At 48.2% G+C, this 20,057-nt stretch overlaps 9 protein-coding genes across 9 annotated transcripts; 5 read left to right on the top strand and 4 right to left on the bottom strand.

The window, feature by feature from the left end:
- Positions 1-74: 74 nt before the first annotated feature.
- On the bottom strand, positions 75-1,098 carry FOBCDRAFT_253143 (Alpha/Beta hydrolase protein; the record flags this gene model as incomplete). Its single annotated transcript, XM_059611026.1, has 2 exons — positions 176-1,098; positions 75-111 (listed from the first exon to the last, which is right to left on the bottom strand). The coding sequence occupies exons 1-2, from the start codon at positions 1,069-1,071 to the stop codon at positions 75-77; spliced, it is 933 nt and encodes a 310-aa protein (XP_059465860.1). The 5' UTR covers positions 1,072-1,098.
- Positions 1,099-2,744: 1,646 nt separating this feature from the next.
- FOBCDRAFT_253142 (uncharacterized protein) lies at positions 2,745-3,690 on the bottom strand (the record flags this gene model as incomplete). Its single annotated transcript, XM_054706909.2, has 2 exons — positions 3,063-3,690; positions 2,745-2,954 (listed from the first exon to the last, which is right to left on the bottom strand). Exons 1-2 carry the CDS (start codon positions 3,582-3,584, stop codon positions 2,745-2,747), a joined length of 732 nt encoding a protein of 243 aa, XP_054562884.2. The 5' UTR covers positions 3,585-3,690.
- A 667-nt stretch (positions 3,691-4,357) lies between these two features.
- Positions 4,358-7,054, top strand: FOBCDRAFT_231862 (fungal-specific transcription factor domain-containing protein). Its single transcript, XM_031190532.3, has 6 exons — positions 4,358-4,445; positions 4,493-4,581; positions 4,633-5,000; positions 5,050-5,592; positions 5,640-6,030; positions 6,078-7,054. Exons 1-6 carry the CDS (start codon positions 4,380-4,382, stop codon positions 6,808-6,810), a joined length of 2,190 nt encoding a protein of 729 aa, XP_031034517.2. The 5' UTR covers positions 4,358-4,379; the 3' UTR covers positions 6,811-7,054.
- Positions 7,055-7,259: 205 nt separating this feature from the next.
- Positions 7,260-8,739, top strand: FOBCDRAFT_231861 (FMN-dependent dehydrogenase). Its single transcript, XM_031190531.3, has one exon. The coding sequence runs from the start codon at positions 7,334-7,336 to the stop codon at positions 8,675-8,677; it is 1,344 nt and encodes a 447-aa protein (XP_031034516.3). The 5' UTR covers positions 7,260-7,333; the 3' UTR covers positions 8,678-8,739.
- Positions 8,740-9,321: 582 nt separating this feature from the next.
- On the top strand, positions 9,322-10,235 carry FOBCDRAFT_323177 (uncharacterized protein; the record flags this gene model as incomplete). Its single annotated transcript, XM_031190530.3, has 1 exon — positions 9,322-10,235. The coding sequence occupies exon 1, from the start codon at positions 9,462-9,464 to the stop codon at positions 10,233-10,235; it is 774 nt and encodes a 257-aa protein (XP_031034515.2). The 5' UTR covers positions 9,322-9,461.
- A 440-nt stretch (positions 10,236-10,675) lies between these two features.
- Positions 10,676-11,604, top strand: FOBCDRAFT_231860 (DHBP synthase RibB-like alpha/beta domain-containing protein). Its single transcript, XM_031190529.3, has one exon. The coding sequence runs from the start codon at positions 10,797-10,799 to the stop codon at positions 11,535-11,537; it is 741 nt and encodes a 246-aa protein (XP_031034514.2). The 5' UTR covers positions 10,676-10,796; the 3' UTR covers positions 11,538-11,604.
- A 71-nt stretch (positions 11,605-11,675) lies between these two features.
- FOBCDRAFT_206636 (uncharacterized protein) lies at positions 11,676-12,321 on the bottom strand (the record flags this gene model as incomplete). Its single annotated transcript, XM_031190528.3, has 2 exons — positions 11,676-12,232; positions 12,282-12,321. The coding sequence occupies 2 exons, from the start codon at positions 12,319-12,321 to the stop codon at positions 11,676-11,678; spliced, it is 597 nt and encodes a 198-aa protein (XP_031034513.3).
- Positions 12,322-15,289: 2,968 nt separating this feature from the next.
- On the top strand, positions 15,290-17,401 carry FOBCDRAFT_143130 (outer membrane protein Iml2/Tetratricopeptide repeat protein 39; the record flags this gene model as incomplete). The annotated part of the gene is made up of 3 exons (XM_059608155.1): positions 15,290-17,115; positions 17,168-17,342; positions 17,372-17,401. 3 exons carry the CDS (start codon positions 15,290-15,292, stop codon positions 17,399-17,401), a joined length of 2,031 nt encoding a protein of 676 aa, XP_059465859.1.
- A 141-nt stretch (positions 17,402-17,542) lies between these two features.
- FOBCDRAFT_298752 (uncharacterized protein) lies at positions 17,543-18,594 on the bottom strand (the record flags this gene model as incomplete). The annotated part of the gene is made up of 1 exon (XM_031190525.3): positions 17,543-18,594. Exon 1 carries the CDS (start codon positions 18,563-18,565, stop codon positions 17,543-17,545), a length of 1,023 nt encoding a protein of 340 aa, XP_031034510.1. The 5' UTR covers positions 18,566-18,594.
- Between the last annotated feature and the right edge of the window lie 1,463 nt (positions 18,595-20,057).

The following is a 20,057-nucleotide window of genomic DNA, read 5'->3' as shown; positions in this document are numbered from 1 at the left end:
ATAAAATCCATCCAACACCATCCTCTATGACCTTATCCCATCTATTGAACGCCGATAATTTCTCCTCGTGCGATCTAAAACCGTGGGGTAGCCCCAAGAATAGGCTGACGTCTGTTGGAACACTGTGACACGTCAGTCACCCTCCAACGTACAAATTATACCATCAGCTACTCACCCAGCTTCTGCCAACATCTTGCCATACAGAAGTGCCTCATCTCTAAGGGGATCCAGACCTACTACACCAAGTACAGTAGGAGGCATGCCTTTGACCTGTTCTGGCGATGCATTTCCTGGGTTGATCTTTAGATCATTGACATCTGGGTTCTCTATCTTCAGCTGACTGGTGAACCAGCGAAGTTCTTCGACAGATAGCATCGGTGCCGACACATTTGCCTTGTAAGATGATATAGATTCGTTCTTCATCTTTTTCATCTGGGGTTTGTAACAATCGACGTGCGCTAGGCAGGGTATCATAAGAACTTGGCCTGCAATGGGAGGCCTTCGCTCTGTTATCCTATTGAGATGATTTTGTAACATGAAAGATGCAGCTACCCAAGCACCAGCTGATATCCCACCGATGATGACCTTTGAAGGGTCCCAGAACATCTTGTTCACGTTATCGTGAGCCCACTCGAAGGCATCTTGAGCATCATTCCACTGCGTCGGATACGTAAACTCCGGCGTATGTCTGTAATCCACATTCAAAACCGCCACATTAGACTTAACTGCTATGCGTGCACATATCGCATCTTCAGCGTCTAGTGTACCGAACATGAAACCACCGCCTTGGAAGTGAATATACAGCGGTAGCAAGACATCGTCTGGTGCATTGACTGGTCGGTAACTCCTGGCTGGTATGGTACTTCCATCGCGAGAGGTAATGCTGTGGTCCTGTATCTGCAACAGAGGGGCGAGTTTGATCATTGAGTTTCTTGCGATGGCTTCTCGTTCTCTGTTTGCCAATCTTTTCATCTCCGGGATCGGCAATTCCGGTACTGGTGCCGGCGGCAAGGATACTTCGAGGGCAAGCCACTCGGGGCTTACTCCGTCGTAGCATGAGAAGTCACACATTAGAAAGCCCTTGAGCAATGATGGAGGAAGTCAATGTGTATAAATCTATATACCTAAGACGTTGCTGACCGGTTCTTTAATTTCCATTAACCGAGGCTATCGGTGATCGTTGAGCGCTAGGCCGCGAAGGGAAGAGTTTAGAAGCATATTAGTGGAACAGTAATTAGGAGATAAAAGATGGGATTTTGAAATTCTTAAATTATATAAATGCCAAACAAAACAATTCAATGAATTGCCCTTATAGGTAATATAGTACTTTTAGCAGTACCTTAGGATGTGTTAACTGAAAATACCTGCCCGCATAGTCAGTCACAGAGTACAAAGCAACCATCATTATGTAATCCACTCAAACGTGTTATGTGTTATCTTGTTTGTTGGCCCAAATGCTTTATTGTTTGAGACATTTTGGGTAAAATCTTATATTGAAGAAAAGAAACGCGACCTTGTCACGCGCGTTGGCAGCCTAAATTTCAACCTCTTGGCTAGCAAGTGTCTCCAGAGCTCTCAACACTCTTGACTTACATCTCCATGTTTTGTTTCCCCATCTCAAGCACGCGCGCACACAACAAGAATGGAGACACATTCTGATGATCGCATCATTTCGCGGCTCGCCTGTGACACTGAGCTAGATCGCTGCAAGGTCATTCATGTCATTATCCCCGCAAAACTATCGGCGATTCATCCAGAACGCCCTGTATCGTCCTTGGGCCTGCTGGACACTTTACCAGCAGAGCTACTCGTCATCGCACTTGAACTTCTCGACTTTCAGTCACTCTCACGTCTCTCGCGCGCTTGCTTGAGAGGCAAGAGAGTCGTTGAGAATTACGTACCGTATCAGCAGGTGATTCAGCATGCACCGAAAGTTCCAACAGCATTAACAAAGACGAACCTCGTTGGTTATTACCCTGCTTCAGCGGTATATCGCACCCTCCGGACCCATCGCTGCGTTTCCTGCTCAGAATATGGGGCCTTTTTATACCTACCCACATGCGAGAGGGTCTGCCTTGAGTGTCTTTTTCAAAACAGAGGCCTGTGGATGATGACGCCAAAGATGGCTACATGGTACTTCCGCTTGACACACCGACAAGTTCAGACCCTCCCTATTATGGACCTTATCCCAGGGATGTACAGTCTCAGGGGCCCTGAAACGGTGCACGGCGAAGTTTTCCAGCTGGTTAATGTGAAGATGGCTAAAAGGTTGGCGATTGAAGTTCACGGCTCCATGAAGAATCTGAACGACGTATTGCCCCGACAGATGATAACATCAAACAATACTTATCTTTTTTTTCGCTATCGCGAAGCACCTCTGGAGGGACCAGGATGCGACCCGTGGAAGCTTCCAGAACAGCGTAATATGGGTGATGATCCTTACGCTGGTGTGTCCAGTCTACGCGTGCCGTACATTACAGACTCGAGAGCGGACTGGGGACAGCTTTGTAAGGGATGTGAGATCGCATACAAGGACTTTAGGAAGGGGTCTCTGCCTTTGGGCGTTCTTGCAGGATTACGTGCCCTTCACAGAAGACCAGACCGACCTCTTTTTGCATGGACAACGAAATTGCATTCACGCCATGGGCTGTTGGCCCACGCTAAAGACTGTTATGGGGCACAGAAACTACTCAAGAGTTCGGGGGACCAAGACCAAGTCGAGGCTCCCAACGTTGTTCCCGTTGCTAACGATAGTTGAAAGTAACAGGTGCACCTCGCCCTGAGTCATCTGTCAACTCAGATGCCAGTTTCTGAATTTCAGCCTTCCCCGCCTTCTCATCATATTGCTCAGCATGCTCAAAGTCAATCATCTTGACGTTCCCAGTGGACCGCTCGACAATAAAGTTGTAGCGATTGGCGTCTCCATGGACAAACCCCAACTGGTGCAACTTGCGCTAAGCCGCCTCGCATTTTGGCAGATCCGCCAGTGTCGCATAATCGCCCTCTATCTTTTCTAAAGGAAGCCCAATATTTCTACCTCCCTCGAAGAGGTGTCCCAAAACTTCGGGGGTTATTCGGACCTCGTCAGGACTTTGCAACCTGGTCAAAGCTTCGTACGTCCTAGTCTCGTGCTCGAGTTGCGGAACGAGCCACTGCAGAACGGCAATTTTGGATATGGCAGTCTTGTCCTGATATTCGACCTCTCGAACGCGTTGCTTGTGATATTTGATGCGCTTCAACGAAAGAACGTCGATGTGTCGTGGATGCCAGGTGGATTCGACCTTGTCCAGTGGTTCGAAAGAAATATCCGATTGAACGCTGCCGTCCGGGCCGAGAGAAAGCCTCATCTTCGTCCAGTCTGCGTCCGGGAATGGGGGAAGTTCTGGCACAAGAAGGTATGGCCTACAGAGCTTGTCTTCATCGAAAATGCGATTGGAACTCGCATAGCCAGGAATTGTAACATAATGTACACGGTTACCGGCCCGAATGCGGTATAGTCCTTCGTCATCGTCTATTTCTTGGTTGAGGATTTCAATATTCGACTTGGGCACAATGTTTCCCTGCTTTGTAATGGCGTTCAACATAATGGCAGTTATATCGGTGATAGTGCTGAAGGAAGAATCATGGGGTTGTCAAGAAGTTTTATAAGCAACAGGGCGCCGCGGTTCGAAGCATCAAGGCATGTTTCCCCGCCACTCATAACAGTTAGCGGTAAATGATTCAACCCCGAATCTGATCTGGCCGCTTACGCCTCGCTGGGTAGTAGCCGGCAGTGGTTCTTCCTGGCCTGCGCGCATACAGTCATTTCATAGGCCTAACTGCCAGCGGTTGGTTATTTGAAGAATCTAAAAATTACAACCAAATCATGATCTCCCTCGACGCGCCACACATCATATTCTTAATCCACCGGCAAATTCAGTGTACTGTCGAAAGTATTACAAATAACTCAAGTCTTCATCGAAACTACTGCGCCAAACATCTGATCAAGGCAAGAAAGACAAAGGACTAATTCAGGGAACGCTTAGCATGTTAGAGACTTGTTGGTGCCCCCCACGTAGCTGGGTTCTCTTCCAGGGACCTTAGCAGCCTAAATTTTAACCTTATTGGCAGCAATTAGCTACATAGTAGCTGTAGAATTCGGATAGATTGAAGTGTTGTGTACGAGCTTGGAAGATGCATCAGTATACCTGTGAATGGAAATTGCTTATGGTCGAACTATGATTTGAATTTACAAGAATACCTTGGTAGGAGGTGGAGTGGCGGGAAATGTCTGCCCGCTTATGTCATCGTCAAAATATCTCACCTCACAATCGCCTCGCTTGCGAGCGGACCATCATCTTCCTTCAAGACCACGGCCCGTCAAGATCCATTCCGCCATTATGAAAGCATCGCAACGTCGATCCCAGCGTGCATCTGCGGCCTGTGACTTTTGCCGAAGGCGAAAGGTGCCAATCCATTCACCATACTCCAGCGAATCTGCTGACTTATTTAGTTGGGTTGCGATAACGCAAAGCCCAGGTGTGAGAATTGCCAGGGTCGGGCTATTGAGTGCACGTATTCTCAGAGAACTGCTCAAGCCAGGTGAGATTGTTCCGCGACCGGTGAGTGCTGATGGTTAACATGGGTGTCAAGACCGTCTAATGCGCGAATACATAAACTGGAGGAGGAAAATGCCCGTTTGCGCGAACAACTATGTCCAAGGAGTCCGGAGTTGAGCAGTGTGCCTCCTGATACTCTGCGGGGAGAAGTTCACTTGGCTGAAAAACCGCGTACTGATGGATCTACACCTACGCTGAACAGCATTAACGATCATGCTCGCCAAGCAAAGGCGCAAGCAGTCTCTCCTTCTTGCCATTTAACGACCGGGCAACCCGAGGGTGCCGCTTTTCATGGTCCTTCCAGCGGAGTTATCAACATAGGAACTGCCAAAGACTCGTCTCGTATACTCAGCTCCGAGGATATTGCCAAGAACCAACTTTTGGCAGAGACAACTAGGCAACGTGAGTACATATCACTCGAGACTCAAGATTCGATGCTCATTCAGACCAGGTCAACTAGAAAAGGTCAACCTCAGAGCAGGAAAGCTTGACTTTGGTGACCTCGACCCAAAGATCGGCATGGATCTTCTTTCCAAGTTTTGGAACCGCCAACATTACATGGGTTCTATCGTCTATCGACCAGCCTTTATGCGCGACATGGCATGCAACGGTCCTTACTACTCCGAGGTCCTTCTTAGGGCTATGCTGTTTTCCGGATCAATGCATACAGTTGATGCAGCCGCTCTCCGAAACACTGGCAAGCTGAATTCCATTGGGCGTCCATATCGTATCAAGTTCGAACAAGCCCTGCACGCTTGCGGCTCTCAGGTGTTGTTCAAGAGTGATATCACTACGATACAGGCGCTGCTGGTCGTTGCCGATGCACTGTTCTCGTGGTGTAACGAGAGGAGTCTCTCGTGGCATTACTTAGGTATCGCGATCAGTATGATAATCGATCTTGGTCTACACATCGACGGGCCAGCTCGAAGATCGTCAAAGAAAATATCCCCAGAAGATATGGAGATCGAGCGTCGCGTGTTCTGGGCAACATTCAGTAAGCCTTCAAACTTCTGCAGAATTATTTATAGCTGATCTTTCTAGTTTCGGACAAGGTCCAGTCTATCTACCAAGGTCGTCCAACTCGGTTACGCGAGCATGATAACCGTGTGCCGATCGTGTTCCTTGATGAATATGAAGAACTAGAGGATTTTCATACTCGAACCTATTCTGCTCAGCCGTCTCAGTTGGACTGTCCGACACATAGTGTCTCCACGTTTGAGCAACTTTGTAGACTCAGCATTATCATGGATCGAATTCTATGCGCTCTCTATGCGGAGAAGAGCGACGCGAAGAGTGCTGATGGACTATGGCAGACCGCAATGTCTCTTCACCGCGACCTCCAGTCTTGGAAGGATGGGTTGCCGGTGTATTTGAGGGTTGATCTGAACGACTCCGCATCTTCTACCATCCTTCCGCATAACCTCTCCCTGATGTAAGCTTTCTAATTCGCCATTTTTGTCCACGTACTAATTACGGCAGGGCATTATGCAACTCATTAATCATCTTGATCTACCGCCCTTTTCTCTCAGAAGGCCATCTGACATCTGTCTCCACAACGGTCGCACCTGAAGCCTTCTTTAACTGTGTCACAGCAGCGATAGAGATTCATCAAGTTCTACTACTCTACAGACAGCAGTTCTGTTTCAGGACAGCGCCTTACTTTATCTCATACGCCACATACGTTAGTGCGACCATTCATGTCCGCATGGCTGCGCAGAAAAGCGTGGGCTCGCAAGCCCATTTGTGCCTCAGAAATTGTCTGGAGATTTTATCCGAACAGCAGACGTGGTGTCATGCACCGAAACGAACAATGAAGATTCTTTTAGGTATTATGAACCGCTTGGGAGTCAACGTTGGAGAGTTTGTGGCGATAGAACCGACAAGCTGTCAAGATGGTCACCTGGGAGAGGTTGACATGTCTGAGGTAGCTGAAGTCGGTTCTGACATAGCTTACCAAATCTCTGCCGTGCCGCTGGTGCAGCAGCCTACACCTGATACGACAGTTGACTTTTCTAGCATGGAACTTTCCGACTTTGACATTGATCAGGTTATGCAAAGCTTTGTATTTGAGGTTCCTGCGATGCCACATGAAGACTTGGTACTAATGTCTGAACCTGGCTTCAATAATTATGACACGGGCGACGAGGCACTCATTAGTCGGGATATGATGGTGTTTGATGACTTGTTCGGGTTCGACTCTAGTACCTCTTAGGTCATCAGTCTGACTGTCGTAGCTGGGTTAGTCAATACACTCTACCTCAGGATCCAATTTAGTTTATATCGACGGGAGCAATCGGCTCCCTGAAAGTCGCGATTAGCTCTCTCGGGCCAGTCCCCGTATCTGCACCAACTTCTATACGTCATGTCAATCGGACCGTTTACAACGGAACGTTGGACTGAAACCTGGAAACATTCGGCCAAAGTCTCAAAAAATCAATTTCAAACGATTAATCCCATCGAATGAGGCTCAAAAACCTAGCGTCTTAGCGGCTCTTTCACGGATTTTAGCCTCCGTCGAAGTTGACGACCGGCGGAAAGCCGATGCAGCGGGCACTTGTCCGGTCCGAGATATCCGATCGAACCGCTTTAATTTACATCATTGCACCTGTAAGGCTGAGCACTAGAATTTTCTGTGACAGTGTTATGGATCTACAGTGATGCAATTGTCAGGATTACCGAGGTCAGAAGCATGTCAGAAAATATGTATAATAACAGAGTCACATTTTCTTGGAGAGATGTTTCACTCATCAGCTTATAGACAACACACAGACATACTACTGCTCCAAATCATCATGACTTCTCCAAGCGCTGACGTTCTCGGCTACGAGAAATCTATTTTTGACGCCGGTCTTCATTTTGCTCGTCCTGCATTTACCTTTCAGACCTCCCAATGGGAGCCTTTGGCGAAAGAGACTCTATCTGCAACTTCTTGGGGCTACATCCATGGAAATTGTGGCAGTGGCTCGACTTACAGGAACAACCTGACGGCTTTTTCTCGCTGGTCAATAGTTCCGAATCGCCTCGTGCCTAGTCGCAGGGATGAGGATGGCAATGAGCAGTTCGCTGATACTTCTACGACGGTCCTTGGCCAGAAGCTTCCCTTTCCGCTGGCAATTGCACCCATTGGGGTCCAGAAGATATTCAACCCCGAGGGTGAAGCCGCTACTGCTCGGGCTGCTGCATCGCTTAGAGTTCCGTATACTCTTAGCACAGCTTCGAGCACAAGTATCGAAGATGTTGCAGCAGCAAATGGCAAAGACGCACCTCGATGGTTTCAACTCTACTGGCCTAGCCGTGAACACGACGACATAACTATCTCGATGCTCAACCGCGCCAAAGCATCCGGCTATACGGCACTTTTCGTCACTCTCGACACTTACGTCCTCGGCTGGCGTCCGAGCGATCTAGACAATGGCTACAACCCCTTCATCCACCCAGATCACATTGGTGTCGAAATCGGCCTGACAGATCCTGTTTTTCAAAAGAAGTTCAAGGAGAAGCACGGCTATGATATCACTGATGCAGCGAGTGGAGTCTATCAAGCAGCTCAGGGCGGATCCGCTGGAGCTAGTCTCGGTGACGCGGCGAGAGAGTGGGCCAAGATCGTATTCCCCGGTCATTCCCATTCCTGGGAAGACGTTGAGTTCTTAAAAAAGCACTGGGACGGTCCCATTGTCCTCAAAGGAATTCAGAGTGTCCATGATGCCAAGAAGTGTGTTGAGGTGGGTGTCCAGGGAATCGTAGTGAGCAACCACGGCGGTCGCCAACAAGATGGTGGAGCTAGCAGTCTAGGCATGCTTCCGCGAATTGTCGACACTGTTGGGGATAAGCTTGATATCTTCTTTGATAGTGGTATCAGATGCGGTGCTGATATCATGAAGGCTATTGCCCTGGGAGCGAAGTGTGTTCTTGTTGGACGGCCTTATGCTTATGGTTTGGCGTTGGGTGGTGAAGATGGTGTAAGGCATGTTCTGAGAGCGCTATGTGGTGATTTGACTATGAACATGCACTTGGCTGGACTGAGGGATATCGGTGAGGTGAATCGGGACATTTTGGTAAAGGAGAGTGATCTTGTGTAACGAAGGGTTTATTAGTAGTAGATAAGACACTAAATGTTCACGGCGGACCTATTTACTCTAGATCTTGCAACGGAACCATATTTTTGCTTTCTTATGTCCTAAATCTTGATCTATCTCCTGCGATCTTGATCCAGCTGCAGGTCTATCAAGGTCGACTGATTTCATTAACCATCTTAGTCTACAGTATGGGCATTGTGCACTAATCTATCAAGCTGAGTAGTTCAATTATTGAGCAAGATTGATATAAGATGTGGGAATATAGTCTTTGATGTTGAAGCAAAAAGATCTAAGACTGTTTGTGCACAAAGAACAAAGGCGGGAGATCCTGATCTTGACATTGGCTTGTAAATCCTTGCATTACTACAAATGTTTTCTTTCAGGTCTTGTGTTCCATTGTCGCTCTTTTTTTTTTTTTTTTTTTTTTGAGCCTTTTTGATGCTTCACATTGTCCAAAGACATTACATCCGTCAGTTGAGATTTACGTGCATGTTCCGTGTTTTTTTTTGTTTTTGTTTTTTTGTTCCAGCTTTGCTTTTATGAATAAACACTGTTCGCATTGTCAAATAATACTTGCATCGCCTCTTGTGCATGTTCAGTTGTGCTAGTTATAGATTGTTCGGGTAACTTGACAAAGAACATATTCCCGCGGGTTTCTTGATATAAAAAACGACTCGAACCCATACAATTCTTATAGGTCAATAAGTCTCTCTGACATTCAGACTTGAATCAACAATTGCAGATATCGTTCGAATTCGCATCCACAACACTCCTAACATCAACCATCATGTCTTATCACAGCCGAAACGCCAGTGGAAGCAGCCACTCTTCTCTGCTCCGTCTCCCTAGCCCCATTGAGCTAGATGAGAATCATATCTTCTCGAAAGCATCTCTCTACCCCCTCGACCACACAGACTACGAGCCTTGTCGCAAGAGGATCATCAACACCAGCTTCGGCGCCCGCCAGGTCATCCGTTTCATCAACCATCTAGAGACCCATGACCCAGTCCAGCACGATGCCGCGGTGAAGAGGCTTATCGAGATTGGTGTCGATGTGGATGACTTGGTTCGTCTTTCTAAGCGTCGTGCTGAGGTTCCCTGGGAGGAGACTTGGCCGTATAACTGGGAGAAGAAAGAGGGTTTGGTTTTGGGATACATGAAGAGGAACTTGCCTCGTTGGATTGCGATTATGAAAAAGACAGAGGCTCGGGAGGCTGCCGAAGCTATGGGTGAAACTCTTGAAGACGATGATTCAGACGATTATATCACCGCTGATGAGATGGCCGAGACCGAAGCTACCCAGGAGGACGAGGTTCGTCCAAGGGAAGAGGTTGAGGATGGTGTGGATATCGAACAGACGAAAGATTCTACGGCTAAGGATGAAGATATTCATGCCGAGGCTAGTTCTCCTAAGAGTTCGATGACTCTCAGGGAGTTAATCACGTCCTATCGCAAGGCCCATGCGGAACAGAAACGAGCTGGACGGATGCAGAACCAGAAGAAGGAGATCGGAGTCGTTGGTCTTTGGAGTTTGGATGTTGGCTTTTCGAGACTTAAATAAGTCTTAGAATATTTCCTTATTCAGAGTGCAATTAAAAACTCCTCCACGAGGTGTGTATGGGCTTCACCTTAATGTTGCGGTCTAGGATGAAATATAAATGTCGACTTACCTCCGCATAAATGCCATGAGATCAAATATGCTCCAGTAATAACAGGTACTCTAGTTATGCAAAGTAACCGAAGAATAATTTGCACTTGGAACTTTTGGAACGATCGGACATTTTGGGTGGCATCAAAGCGTACTATTGTGACCATGGCGTTGTTTTATCGGACTTGATGAATTGATCTGCATGCCGTCTGTTCCGGCGTGAGACTTGTCGAAATGCCTACCCAAAGTGAGAGCGCTGCTATCACATGACAGACCTAATCGCTTCAGTACATATAAGCTAAGTGAATAGTGCTTACCTCTCAAATGTTTGATGTTTATTCATACTCAAAACTCGGAGTCAGAAATTTCATAGAGACATTTGCATCCTCCCTCACCACTCAAAGTTCCGTTGTAATCATAAGCTCACAGCCACTACTCTCGACTAGTCTTACTACTGTGCGCCCCATCGACAGAATGACTAGTAACACCTCATCTCGAGTGACACCTCGGCCCAGTGAGCTTCCAGATGCAAAACGTGACGCTATCAGGGCCTTCGAAGTTTTGAAAAACGGCGGCGTCATCATTGGCCCAACCGATGTCGGATACGGCATGATGGCCGCAAGCGTCGATGCGATCGAGCGTATCTTTACCGCTAAGAGGCGTAAAGCAGGACATTCCATGGGCGTCATCGGAACATACGACCTTCTCACGCGACTATATGATCTTCCAGATGGGAAATACACCATCGTTCGAACATTTACGGAAGAATTAGGTTTGACAGTTGCTTTCGTTGGAAAAATGAAAGAGTCAGCGGCAGAACTTATTCCGAATGTCGAGCGGGTCGTAAAGAATGGTACTTTAGGTTTCGCCATAGGGGAAGGTCCTTTTTCACGTGAACTTGCGCGGCTAAACGATGAGAATGGTTTAGTGATGGTGGGCAGCAGTGCCAACTTGACGGATCAGGGGCAGAAATTTCGAGTTGAAGACATTGAGCCTGAGATTATTAAAGCAGCTGATTTGGTTGTTAACTATGGTCGACAGAAGTGGCACTTGTATGGAAGAGCTGGGACTATCTTGGACCTGGATAATGAAGGTGTCTTGCGGATTGGGGCAAACTATGAGAATAGAAGGGAGAAGCTGATTGATTTGTTTGGATGGGCTGTTCCAGAAGATCCGGACTATGATATGACTGGGAAGAAGACGGTTGGCTTTTAAATCAAGGCGAGTTCTGATAGCCGAAACTTATAGCACAGAACATTGAAGGAAAATGCGAGATGATTACAAACTCATAATATTTCTATAAATAATGGTGAATAGAGGGTATATACCCGAACTCCGTACTCCTGTTCCCGTTCATGGTCGATGCTGTACCGTGTTATCGGCTGGCAACTCATGCGTGAAATGCGTAGGCGACCCTCCCATTTCCCATGGTCCATGTCTCGCAGCGTTATCGTTCGGTGCTTCGACCGGTGCATATCCATATTTCGGCCCATCTTCTGCCGCAAGTGCAGAGGGTGCAGCCTTGTTTGCCCGTCTTCGTCTCCAGAGCATGAAACCAGCGCCGGCAATGAGAAATGCTCCAGCAACAGCGCCTACAGCCACTCCGGCAGTTGCTCCCGTGGATAGCCCGGACGACGGCTCGTTTGTCGACGAAGCAGTGGCCGCACCATCGCTAGTCGTTTCACTTGCTTCGCTGGAAGTCTTTGTCTTGGGGTTCGGTTTGTTTGTTCGTGTACCCGTTGGCGCTGAAGTAGTTGCTGACGAGGGATCGGTGATGTTGAATGTATGGCTTGAGAAAAGAGCTCCTGTATCGCCGGTCTTGAAAAGCCAGAGACTAAATGAGTTTCCGTCCGCGGGGTCGATGCCTTGATATGATGCGATCCATATGTACTCCTTCGATTTGCTGTTTGCTGGTACATGGTCAACCAACAGTTCACCACTCACTTCTAATAAACTTACATTGTAGGTTGTATCTCTTCCCAGTGTCGGTTTGCCACATTGTAAGATCAGTAAACTCCGCATTTGTCTCCCAAGTGATCTTGATCTCCTCTCCCAGCTTATAGTGAGGATTATTTATACTCGAGTCGCTCGGTGGTGGGTTCGTGAATGCAGCGCTCACTATCTGATGAAAAGCTAGAAATGCCACTATGGCAAGTAATCGACGACTCGCCATCTTCCACTTTGTAATGACGAAACGCTATGATGCGGAGGAGAGAAAGGAAGCGAAGGAAAGACGACACGCGACACAAAGGATTATCACATCTTATAGCTTACCCGTTGATCCTTCTCTGATGGGCGCAGTGGTGCATGACAAGGATCGACATCCTGCAAATGTCCTTAATTAAGAAGCGGGAATGAGCCTCGCCATTCATCTAGTATCTGCTAGTGAGTGGCTTGGTGTGTCAGACAGATATTGGCCCCCGTTGTCAACAGGCTGTGTAGATGAGGAGTATTGCTGATTAAACCATCTTCAAAGGAAGTTTGTATAGATTTGCGACATGCGATGATCTTGAAGATATACACCTTTCAGTCGTTATTGCGACAAACTCTCAAGGCATCCTTCACGCAGTCTCCGAAGTCGAGCGTTTCCTCAGTAGAAAATAAGACATCAACATAGACCATCCCTGCTAAGACGGCAGTGAGGTGATCACTAAATGGTCCGGTGCAATCAGAGGCCCGCTTCCTTCGGTGCCTCAGCCCCCCGGTTTCAAGACGCTAGGATCGACAACCCTATCAAAGATGTTTCATCTCACTCAGCTCTCGATATTGCACTCTAGATGAAGATTCCTTAACAGTCGTTTCGCTGGAGCTTCTTGACCTTCGTGACAGTAGGTACTCAACTACTCAATAGTCATCATAATCTCATGGAAATACCGACTGTCTCTCAACTTTTCCTCTTGTCTCGTATTCACTCTCACTCGGTCTCACTAATACATGCGATGTTGGAGGGATCTGACTTCGCGCTCGTGTGATTGGTTCTGGTCTCCCTGTTGCGATCCTTCTTGGTCCCGAGACTTGGGAAGCTTTACTATTCAGCCAAGACGCCGGGAAACTACAGTTAAATCCGACAGGTTTTATAACAGCTTGAGTTCTTATCTTATGGACAAATATCTTCATATACCTGAAATCTTCACAAACCAAGTACTTTCATGTGTCTAGGCATCTTAGGATAGAAGTTGCTTGTCTTTGGGTGTTCAGAGCCCCGGCTGATGAAAGGATCGACTTCATCTAGCCATCTTTGGCTAGAGCACTTGCATCGCCCATCTGGGCGTCCATTGCGAGTTATTTCCGGAACAACTCAGCCTCTCTCGGACTCTCATTATTTATCGCTGCGGATCTTTGGCTGGTGGCGTCTTTACCTAACCATTATTATAACTCTGATCTAAATCTTCAATCTGCTATTGTCATAGGCGACAAGCTTTATTTAACTCACCTAAAGCTTTAATGTTTCCCCCGGTCAAGCCTAGGGCTGGGTTTAGTAGTTGAGTACCCTAAATTCCCGAGGCTTCGTGTATGCTGTCTTGGCTCATATTCGTCTGCGGCCTTCTTGGCTATCAACGTCGTTGCAACATTGCTGAGGAATCGAAAAGGAGAATCGAGGCATATTCCCCGACAATGCGGTTCTCTGTGATATGCAACGTCAGGTATCAAACTGTATTGTGGCCCACATACCGAGGCAGGCCCTTTTCTCATGATCCTCCATGCAGTCATGGCAAAAGGCATGCAAGATATAAGAAACGGCATAGTAAGCAATCAACTCCTTCGACAGAAGGATGGCCGAGGAGGTCAAGGCTCACAACCTTTGAACATTTCTGCCCGACAGCCCTGCTTCCTTCTGTTTGTGTCTCTGGGAAACTAGCTTAACAGAAGAGATGCAATGTCTAAGGACGTCGACTATCATCCAGAAATCGAAAGCTCGCTTTACCTCTTATACAGAAGTCAAGACCACATGCAGCAGTATTGATATCTCTCAAAAGAATATTCGATACAGCCAAATATGAGTACATCATTTTCGCTTTCTACAATATACCGTGGAGGAGGGTTAGCCTGACACATATGAGGGCAGGCACCGATTACTTTGGTTTCGTTAGCTCTCGAGACCAGGGAACTCAACGAACCGCAAGCTTAATGACGCAACTCGAACACACCGGAGGCGTCGGAGTTCATGCATGGAGTGTTCAATCTACTGAGCCTTTAAATACCATTGGCAATTACTTCGGTAATCTATAGAATAAGCACGGGAGAGTCGTCCGTTCCGAGTATCCGAAAAAGCCGGGACGATCAAATTGACGGACCCTCTTGTTCTCCGATATCCGTCAACGAGGTACCTTACGTGGCGATTGACTCTGGACGGAGATAAGATACGAGCCGGTGAACAAAGAACAAAACGTTCACAAGCTTGCCTGTAACAGAACAGAGTCAAAAATAAGAGAATGATGATAGGAAATACAATGCAATTTTTTCTTTATCAAGCTGGATATATGCACAAGATCATTATCCAAAGCTGGAGTTGTATCAACAACTGATGATGTCAGTCTCAAGCTCCGATTGGCCCCGAGCTCATGCGTAAGCCCGCCTAAACTCCGCGGATATGGTGGGGGCAGGTAGCTTAGCAGGCTTAGTTTACCTGCATAAGCAGAAGCTATGATGAGGTGGAACTGAATTTTTGATCTCAACCTTACGAGTGGTTTTTCTCTCACTCACCCTCAAAAACCTCTCACTTCCTATCATCAAGCTTCGTTCTTGCAAAGCATTGCATACCTGTATGTTATTATTCCAGGATCTGAAGCGGATGGTCCCGTCTCTTCTGTCAGCATCGGGGTAAACGCCACAAAGAGGGGCTCAAGATCCCTCATTCAGCCTAAGACGTCAGCATTCGAGGCTCAGCATCAATTCGCGCGTATATCACCAGAATACCCTTCCATCACAATCTCACTCAGTCAATTCGACTCTAAAGATTCATCAAAATGAGTCGTTTAGCGGGTTGGTTCCGGTCTGGGACCGCGACGCCTGCCACTGAAGCCAACAGCGATGCTGGTTCAATCACCACCAAGGATAACATGGCCCGAGAGATGGAGGACATTGACGACGCCATGGCATCGTGCGGTCTCATAATGAACGACGATATCGACGGAGCATGGGAGAAGCTGCAGACGGGAGACTCGTCCTTTCACCAGCTAGGATTGGCAGTCACTATCTTCATGCGCTCCGTGCTGGGCTTTGAAAAAGCCGTCATGACCGAGACAACCACCAAGCTCGATGAGTGTGAAGCGAAAGCTTGGGCGGACTACAAGAAGGCTCAGAAGCATGGCAAAGCTCGTGCCGGGAGTAAATTGTATCCTCCCGGTACAGAATTCGAGCTCGTTCGTGCGGAGACGCAGCTCATGGGCGCTGTGGTGGGTGTTTTGCATGAAAGTCTCATCGATGCGATGAAGAGTTTTCTCAAGCTTCGCAAGGCATTCATGACGCTTGATGCCATTATTGAGGCTGAGGCGAAAACACTCAAGGATATGCCTCAATCAACTTCAGAGGCATCGCTATCTGCTAAACCAGCTACTGAATTGGACAAGAGCATGGAGAAGCTTGATATTGAGTCGGCTTCTGGTACCCAGACACCTACAAACGGGGACTCTTCAAGCTCGTCAAGCATGGAGGACGAGAAGATCGATGAAGGTGCACCCCTGCGTGAAGCTCGATCCAAGCCTACTGAGTCCGACTCTGTTCTTCTTGAAAACCCTCTGGACATCTTTGTCCACTCTGGGGCCAATATGTGTTTTGGTATGATCCTTCTCATGTTGACCCTCGTTCCTCCCGCTTTCACTCGTCTTCTTTCCGTCGTTGGCTTCCGTGGTGATCGTGAGCGTGGCGTTCGTATGCTCTGGCGCTCCACTGCTTACGCCAACGTCAATGGCGCCATCGCTGGTCTTGTCCTGTTGTCTTACTACAACGCTCTTCTCGGCGCAGTCGACATCCTCCCCGATGCGAAGGATTTTGACGAGGGTGCTGAGATTGTAGGGCCTCCACGCGAAAAATGTGAGAAGCTTCTTGCATCGATGCGCTCTCGATATCCCGACTCGCGACTATGGCTCATTGAAGAGGCGCGACTGCACAGCAATGAGCGAGACCTCCCCAAAGCCGTTGATGTTCTCACCACCGGCGGCGAGTCCAAGATGAAGCAGGTCACAGCACTCAATAACTTTGAGCTCTCGCTCAATTCAATGGCAATCCAGGACTGGCCTCTTATGCGCGACTCATTCATGCGATGCCTCGAGCTTAACGACTGGAGTCACGCGCTGTACTACTACATGGCAGGTATCTCCTCCGTCGAACTCTATCGCGACGCCGTAGCCGCCGGGGACAAAGATGAGGCACGCCGCCAAAAAGCCAAAGCGGAAGAATACCTACGTAAGGCGCCAGGTGTAGCGGGTAAGAAGCGCTTTATGGCGCGCCAGTTGCCGTTCGAAGTGTTTGTTCAGCGCAAGATACAGAAGTGGGAGGAGCGCGCTAAGAGCTTTGGCGTCGATCTTGCTGATGCGATTGGACCCAGTCCCGCGTTGGAGATGAGTTACATGTGGAACACCATCAAGCGCATGGGGCCCGCTGAGCTTGAGAAAGCAGTTGGGGGGATGAGTTGGGACAGATGTACTGCTAAGACGGAGGTGGTGGATAAGATCAAGGCTGAGGTTGATGAGATGGGAGCGTGGGCGCTCGTCAGCGCATCGTTGTTCCGCAACCAGAAGAAGTTTGCCGAGGCGAGGGACTTATTGGAGACGCATGTCTTCAAGTTTGACCGGTAAGTCCAAGTTTAACATTCCACATTGCATCACTTCGACTAACAAAGGTAGATTCGCATTCAAGGGCCCGACTAAGGACGACTACGTTCTCGCCGCGGCAGTGTACGAAAAGGGCGCCATCGCATGGTCAGAGTGCTGCAATCCTCCCGAGGGCACACCCGATGAGATTGCGGCGTACAGACGGGAGAAGTACGATGAGTGTGTGAAGCAAATGGATGTCGCCAAGGTATGGGAGACCTTTGTGCTGGATACTAGAATTGGCATGAGAGTTCAGAGCGGCATTGAAACGCTCAGCTGGTTTGCGAAGAAGATGGGATATAAATAGATGGATCAAGCAATGGGACGGATGGGAGTTTGTACACTTAGATGGCTGCACGTTATTTGCTGGGAAACGACTTTAATGTCAATTGGAAGAATGGACCTCATTCAATTGCCGGCGCGTTTTGATCGCAATCGCGAACTCCTCCTCTTACCGCCATCATCTCCATTCGTCAATTTGTCAATCCCTCCCTGAAGAGCACTCACACCGCTATCCAACTTATCCGCCGACCTCTCCTTGACGTTGTGTTTCTCCGCCTCAGCCCTCACATCATCGAGTACATCCCTCCCCCTTCCCGTATCGTTCGCCCAGTCCAGAACTCCCCAGGCACCGAAATTGCAATCGCCTCCGCTCGCGTAATGAATCGCTCTGCGACGCGTCATTCCACCCATGATTATGCCAGGGACGACACTGTACCCTGACGTGGTGATTGTCTCTTCAACCGTGCAGAGCGCAAGGAAGAGGAAATACGTCACCATGTGAGGGCGCAGGGCGATGGCTGGGAGGTACATTGGGAAGAAATGATGGAGAAGAAAGGGGATTGGGTGATCTGCAAATACGAGAAGACTGTACGGCGCTGCTGATCGTGCGTGACTGAAGCGTTTGTGAAGTCTTCCAATTGCGCCGCTGGAGTGAAGAAGATTGCGATGAATGTAATAAGTCAACACCTCACGCCCCGTCATCATAAGCACCAAATGTTTCGCCAACTGCCACGGCAAAGGCAGTAACGCCGTCGGGTTGAAATCATTCTCACCAACGACATATCTAAACGCCAAATGCGACGCGCCCTCCAGCAACGTCACGCACAAAAGGTTCACCAACACGAGACCCAACTGTCGCGTAAGCAAGCGCGCATTCCGCGGGGCAAGCGAAGCACGGCCGCCAAATTTGATCGACTCAGCGATGCTTGGCACACCCGTGTCAAAGAGTAATGATACCAGCGACGGTATGAGAAATAGAATTATGCGCGTTGCGAGGGAGCCGATGAGGCGCACGCGGAAGGGCGTGTGGGTTAGGACGAACGTCGTCCACTGGACGTAGAAGAAGAAGATGTTGAGGGATGTGGACCATGATGCTGAGGCGGGGGAGAGGAGGTAGGATATTATTGGGAGGGACAGAAGGACGTCCATTGTTAGTGACTGGCGATGGGTATTGTGGCGCAGATGTAGAGTTTAGGTTGGAAATGCCACGAGGTTTGTTGCTTAATTTTTGGGTTTATTTTAGTGAACGGATGAGGATTGTTTCATTGGCATGACGTCGCGGTAGTTTCTATCCTGGAAACTGGGGAGATTTGGGATGATGATCTGGGGCTGGGGAATGACGTCGATGTGGCTAAGGTTCAGTCAGCCACAAACCTGATTGATGGAGTTTGATGCAGACGACACAGAGAACAGCCTAAAATGCAGTGATCTCGATGTCATCTCCTACTTCCAGCGTCTGGGAATATCGATGGATCTCATGTTTGGACTGGTTGATTCTGTAAAGTTGGGCCTACGGCAATTGAGAACATCTCTGTTAGCCCAGATGCAGGTACCGTACCAACAGATGCAAGGGAGATGGATAAGCACAAGGGCCAGAAAATAAGGCCATGGTTCCATGCTTGGCAATAAAAACAAACAATATCAACAATAATCTCTCCATCTTTTTTCCCGGTAATTATACAGTCAACTATACCTCCGTGAGATGTCACTCATCGCAGCCTAACAGATTGGATGAAATTGGTCTACTCTAATCCAGACAGCTCCAGTCTAAAACGAACATCCGCTGTGGAGCAGTGGAGTTTCCATTTAATTGACCCCTTCTACCCGTCGCAGATCACAGAATCTCTAACCGACGCCAACACTTCAGTCGAGATTCTGGATGTTCTTGTAGCTAAGTTAGAGTTTAAGATTCTGAAACTGACAGCCTAGACGGATTGATTGGAATGTTGATAAGATGGAATGTAGATTTATTTGTTGGATTGGTGCAGGGTCTACGCTAACGGGAATGGAATAAGCTCCAGGGGAAAACTTACTTTCAGGGGTCCAGAGAGTGGACTCAGGGGTGGATTGTCACTGAAGAGAGTGCGCGAGAGGCACAGCGATAAACAAAACAGAATGAGATCTGAAAGTGTTTCTGTCTTGTTTTTTTTTGTTTAGAGATTTGTCACTCTTGGTCATGCGCACTTCCCGTCGGGACGCACGCTCCCGAGCTGGCGATAGCGTCCGTGGCACGTAAAGCAAGGTAACCTTCAGCCCCTTAAGGCGTGGTATGTTGAAACCATTCCTCCCCCAGAATCTCGACTTGTCTATTCCATTCATTTATTCTCGACTGTAGTAGAGTCTAAACAACTGGACTGCAATATGAGTCTCGGGCTCTAAGGCTGATTGATTGGCCCACTGTCCCTGTCTTAGCTTCTGTATCCCCCCTTGCTTGGCCTTGTCCCCTCTCCCATTTTGTCTTTCGCTTCTCCTCGTCAACCAACTTCCATTTGCGCGACCACCAAATTATTACCCAACCCAACTTACTCTTTATCCTTGACGTGGTTGATCTCTCTCTCCCTTTGTTGTTTTTTTTTTTTCTGGTTGTCTTCTTTTCCTTCTTTCTCCCTTCTCTGTCTTCCACGCGACAACCGGAAGATAA

This window comes from Fusarium oxysporum, chromosome IX (genome assembly GCF_013085055.1).
Source record: "Fusarium oxysporum Fo47 chromosome IX, complete sequence".
Classification (NCBI taxonomy): domain Eukaryota; kingdom Fungi; phylum Ascomycota; class Sordariomycetes; order Hypocreales; family Nectriaceae; genus Fusarium; species Fusarium oxysporum.
This window is presented reverse-complemented; position numbering and strand designations above follow the sequence as displayed.

Excerpts from the sequence above, each read along its gene's own strand:
- FOBCDRAFT_231862 (XM_031190532.3), top strand. The coding sequence starts at position 4,380 with ATGAAAGCATCGCAACGTCGATCCCAGCGTGCATCTGCGGCCTGTGAC. Across the intron at positions 5,001-5,049 it reads GGCAGAGACAACTAGGCAAC|GTCAACTAGAAAAGGTCAAC; the intron begins GTGAGTACATAT and ends CATTCAGACCAG. Across the intron at positions 6,031-6,077 it reads CCGCATAACCTCTCCCTGAT|GGCATTATGCAACTCATTAA; the intron begins GTAAGCTTTCTA and ends TAATTACGGCAG.
- FOBCDRAFT_231860 (XM_031190529.3), top strand. The coding sequence starts at position 10,797 with ATGACTAGTAACACCTCATCTCGAGTGACACCTCGGCCCAGTGAGCTT.
- FOBCDRAFT_231861 (XM_031190531.3), top strand. The coding sequence starts at position 7,334 with ATGTTTCACTCATCAGCTTATAGACAACACACAGACATACTACTGCTC.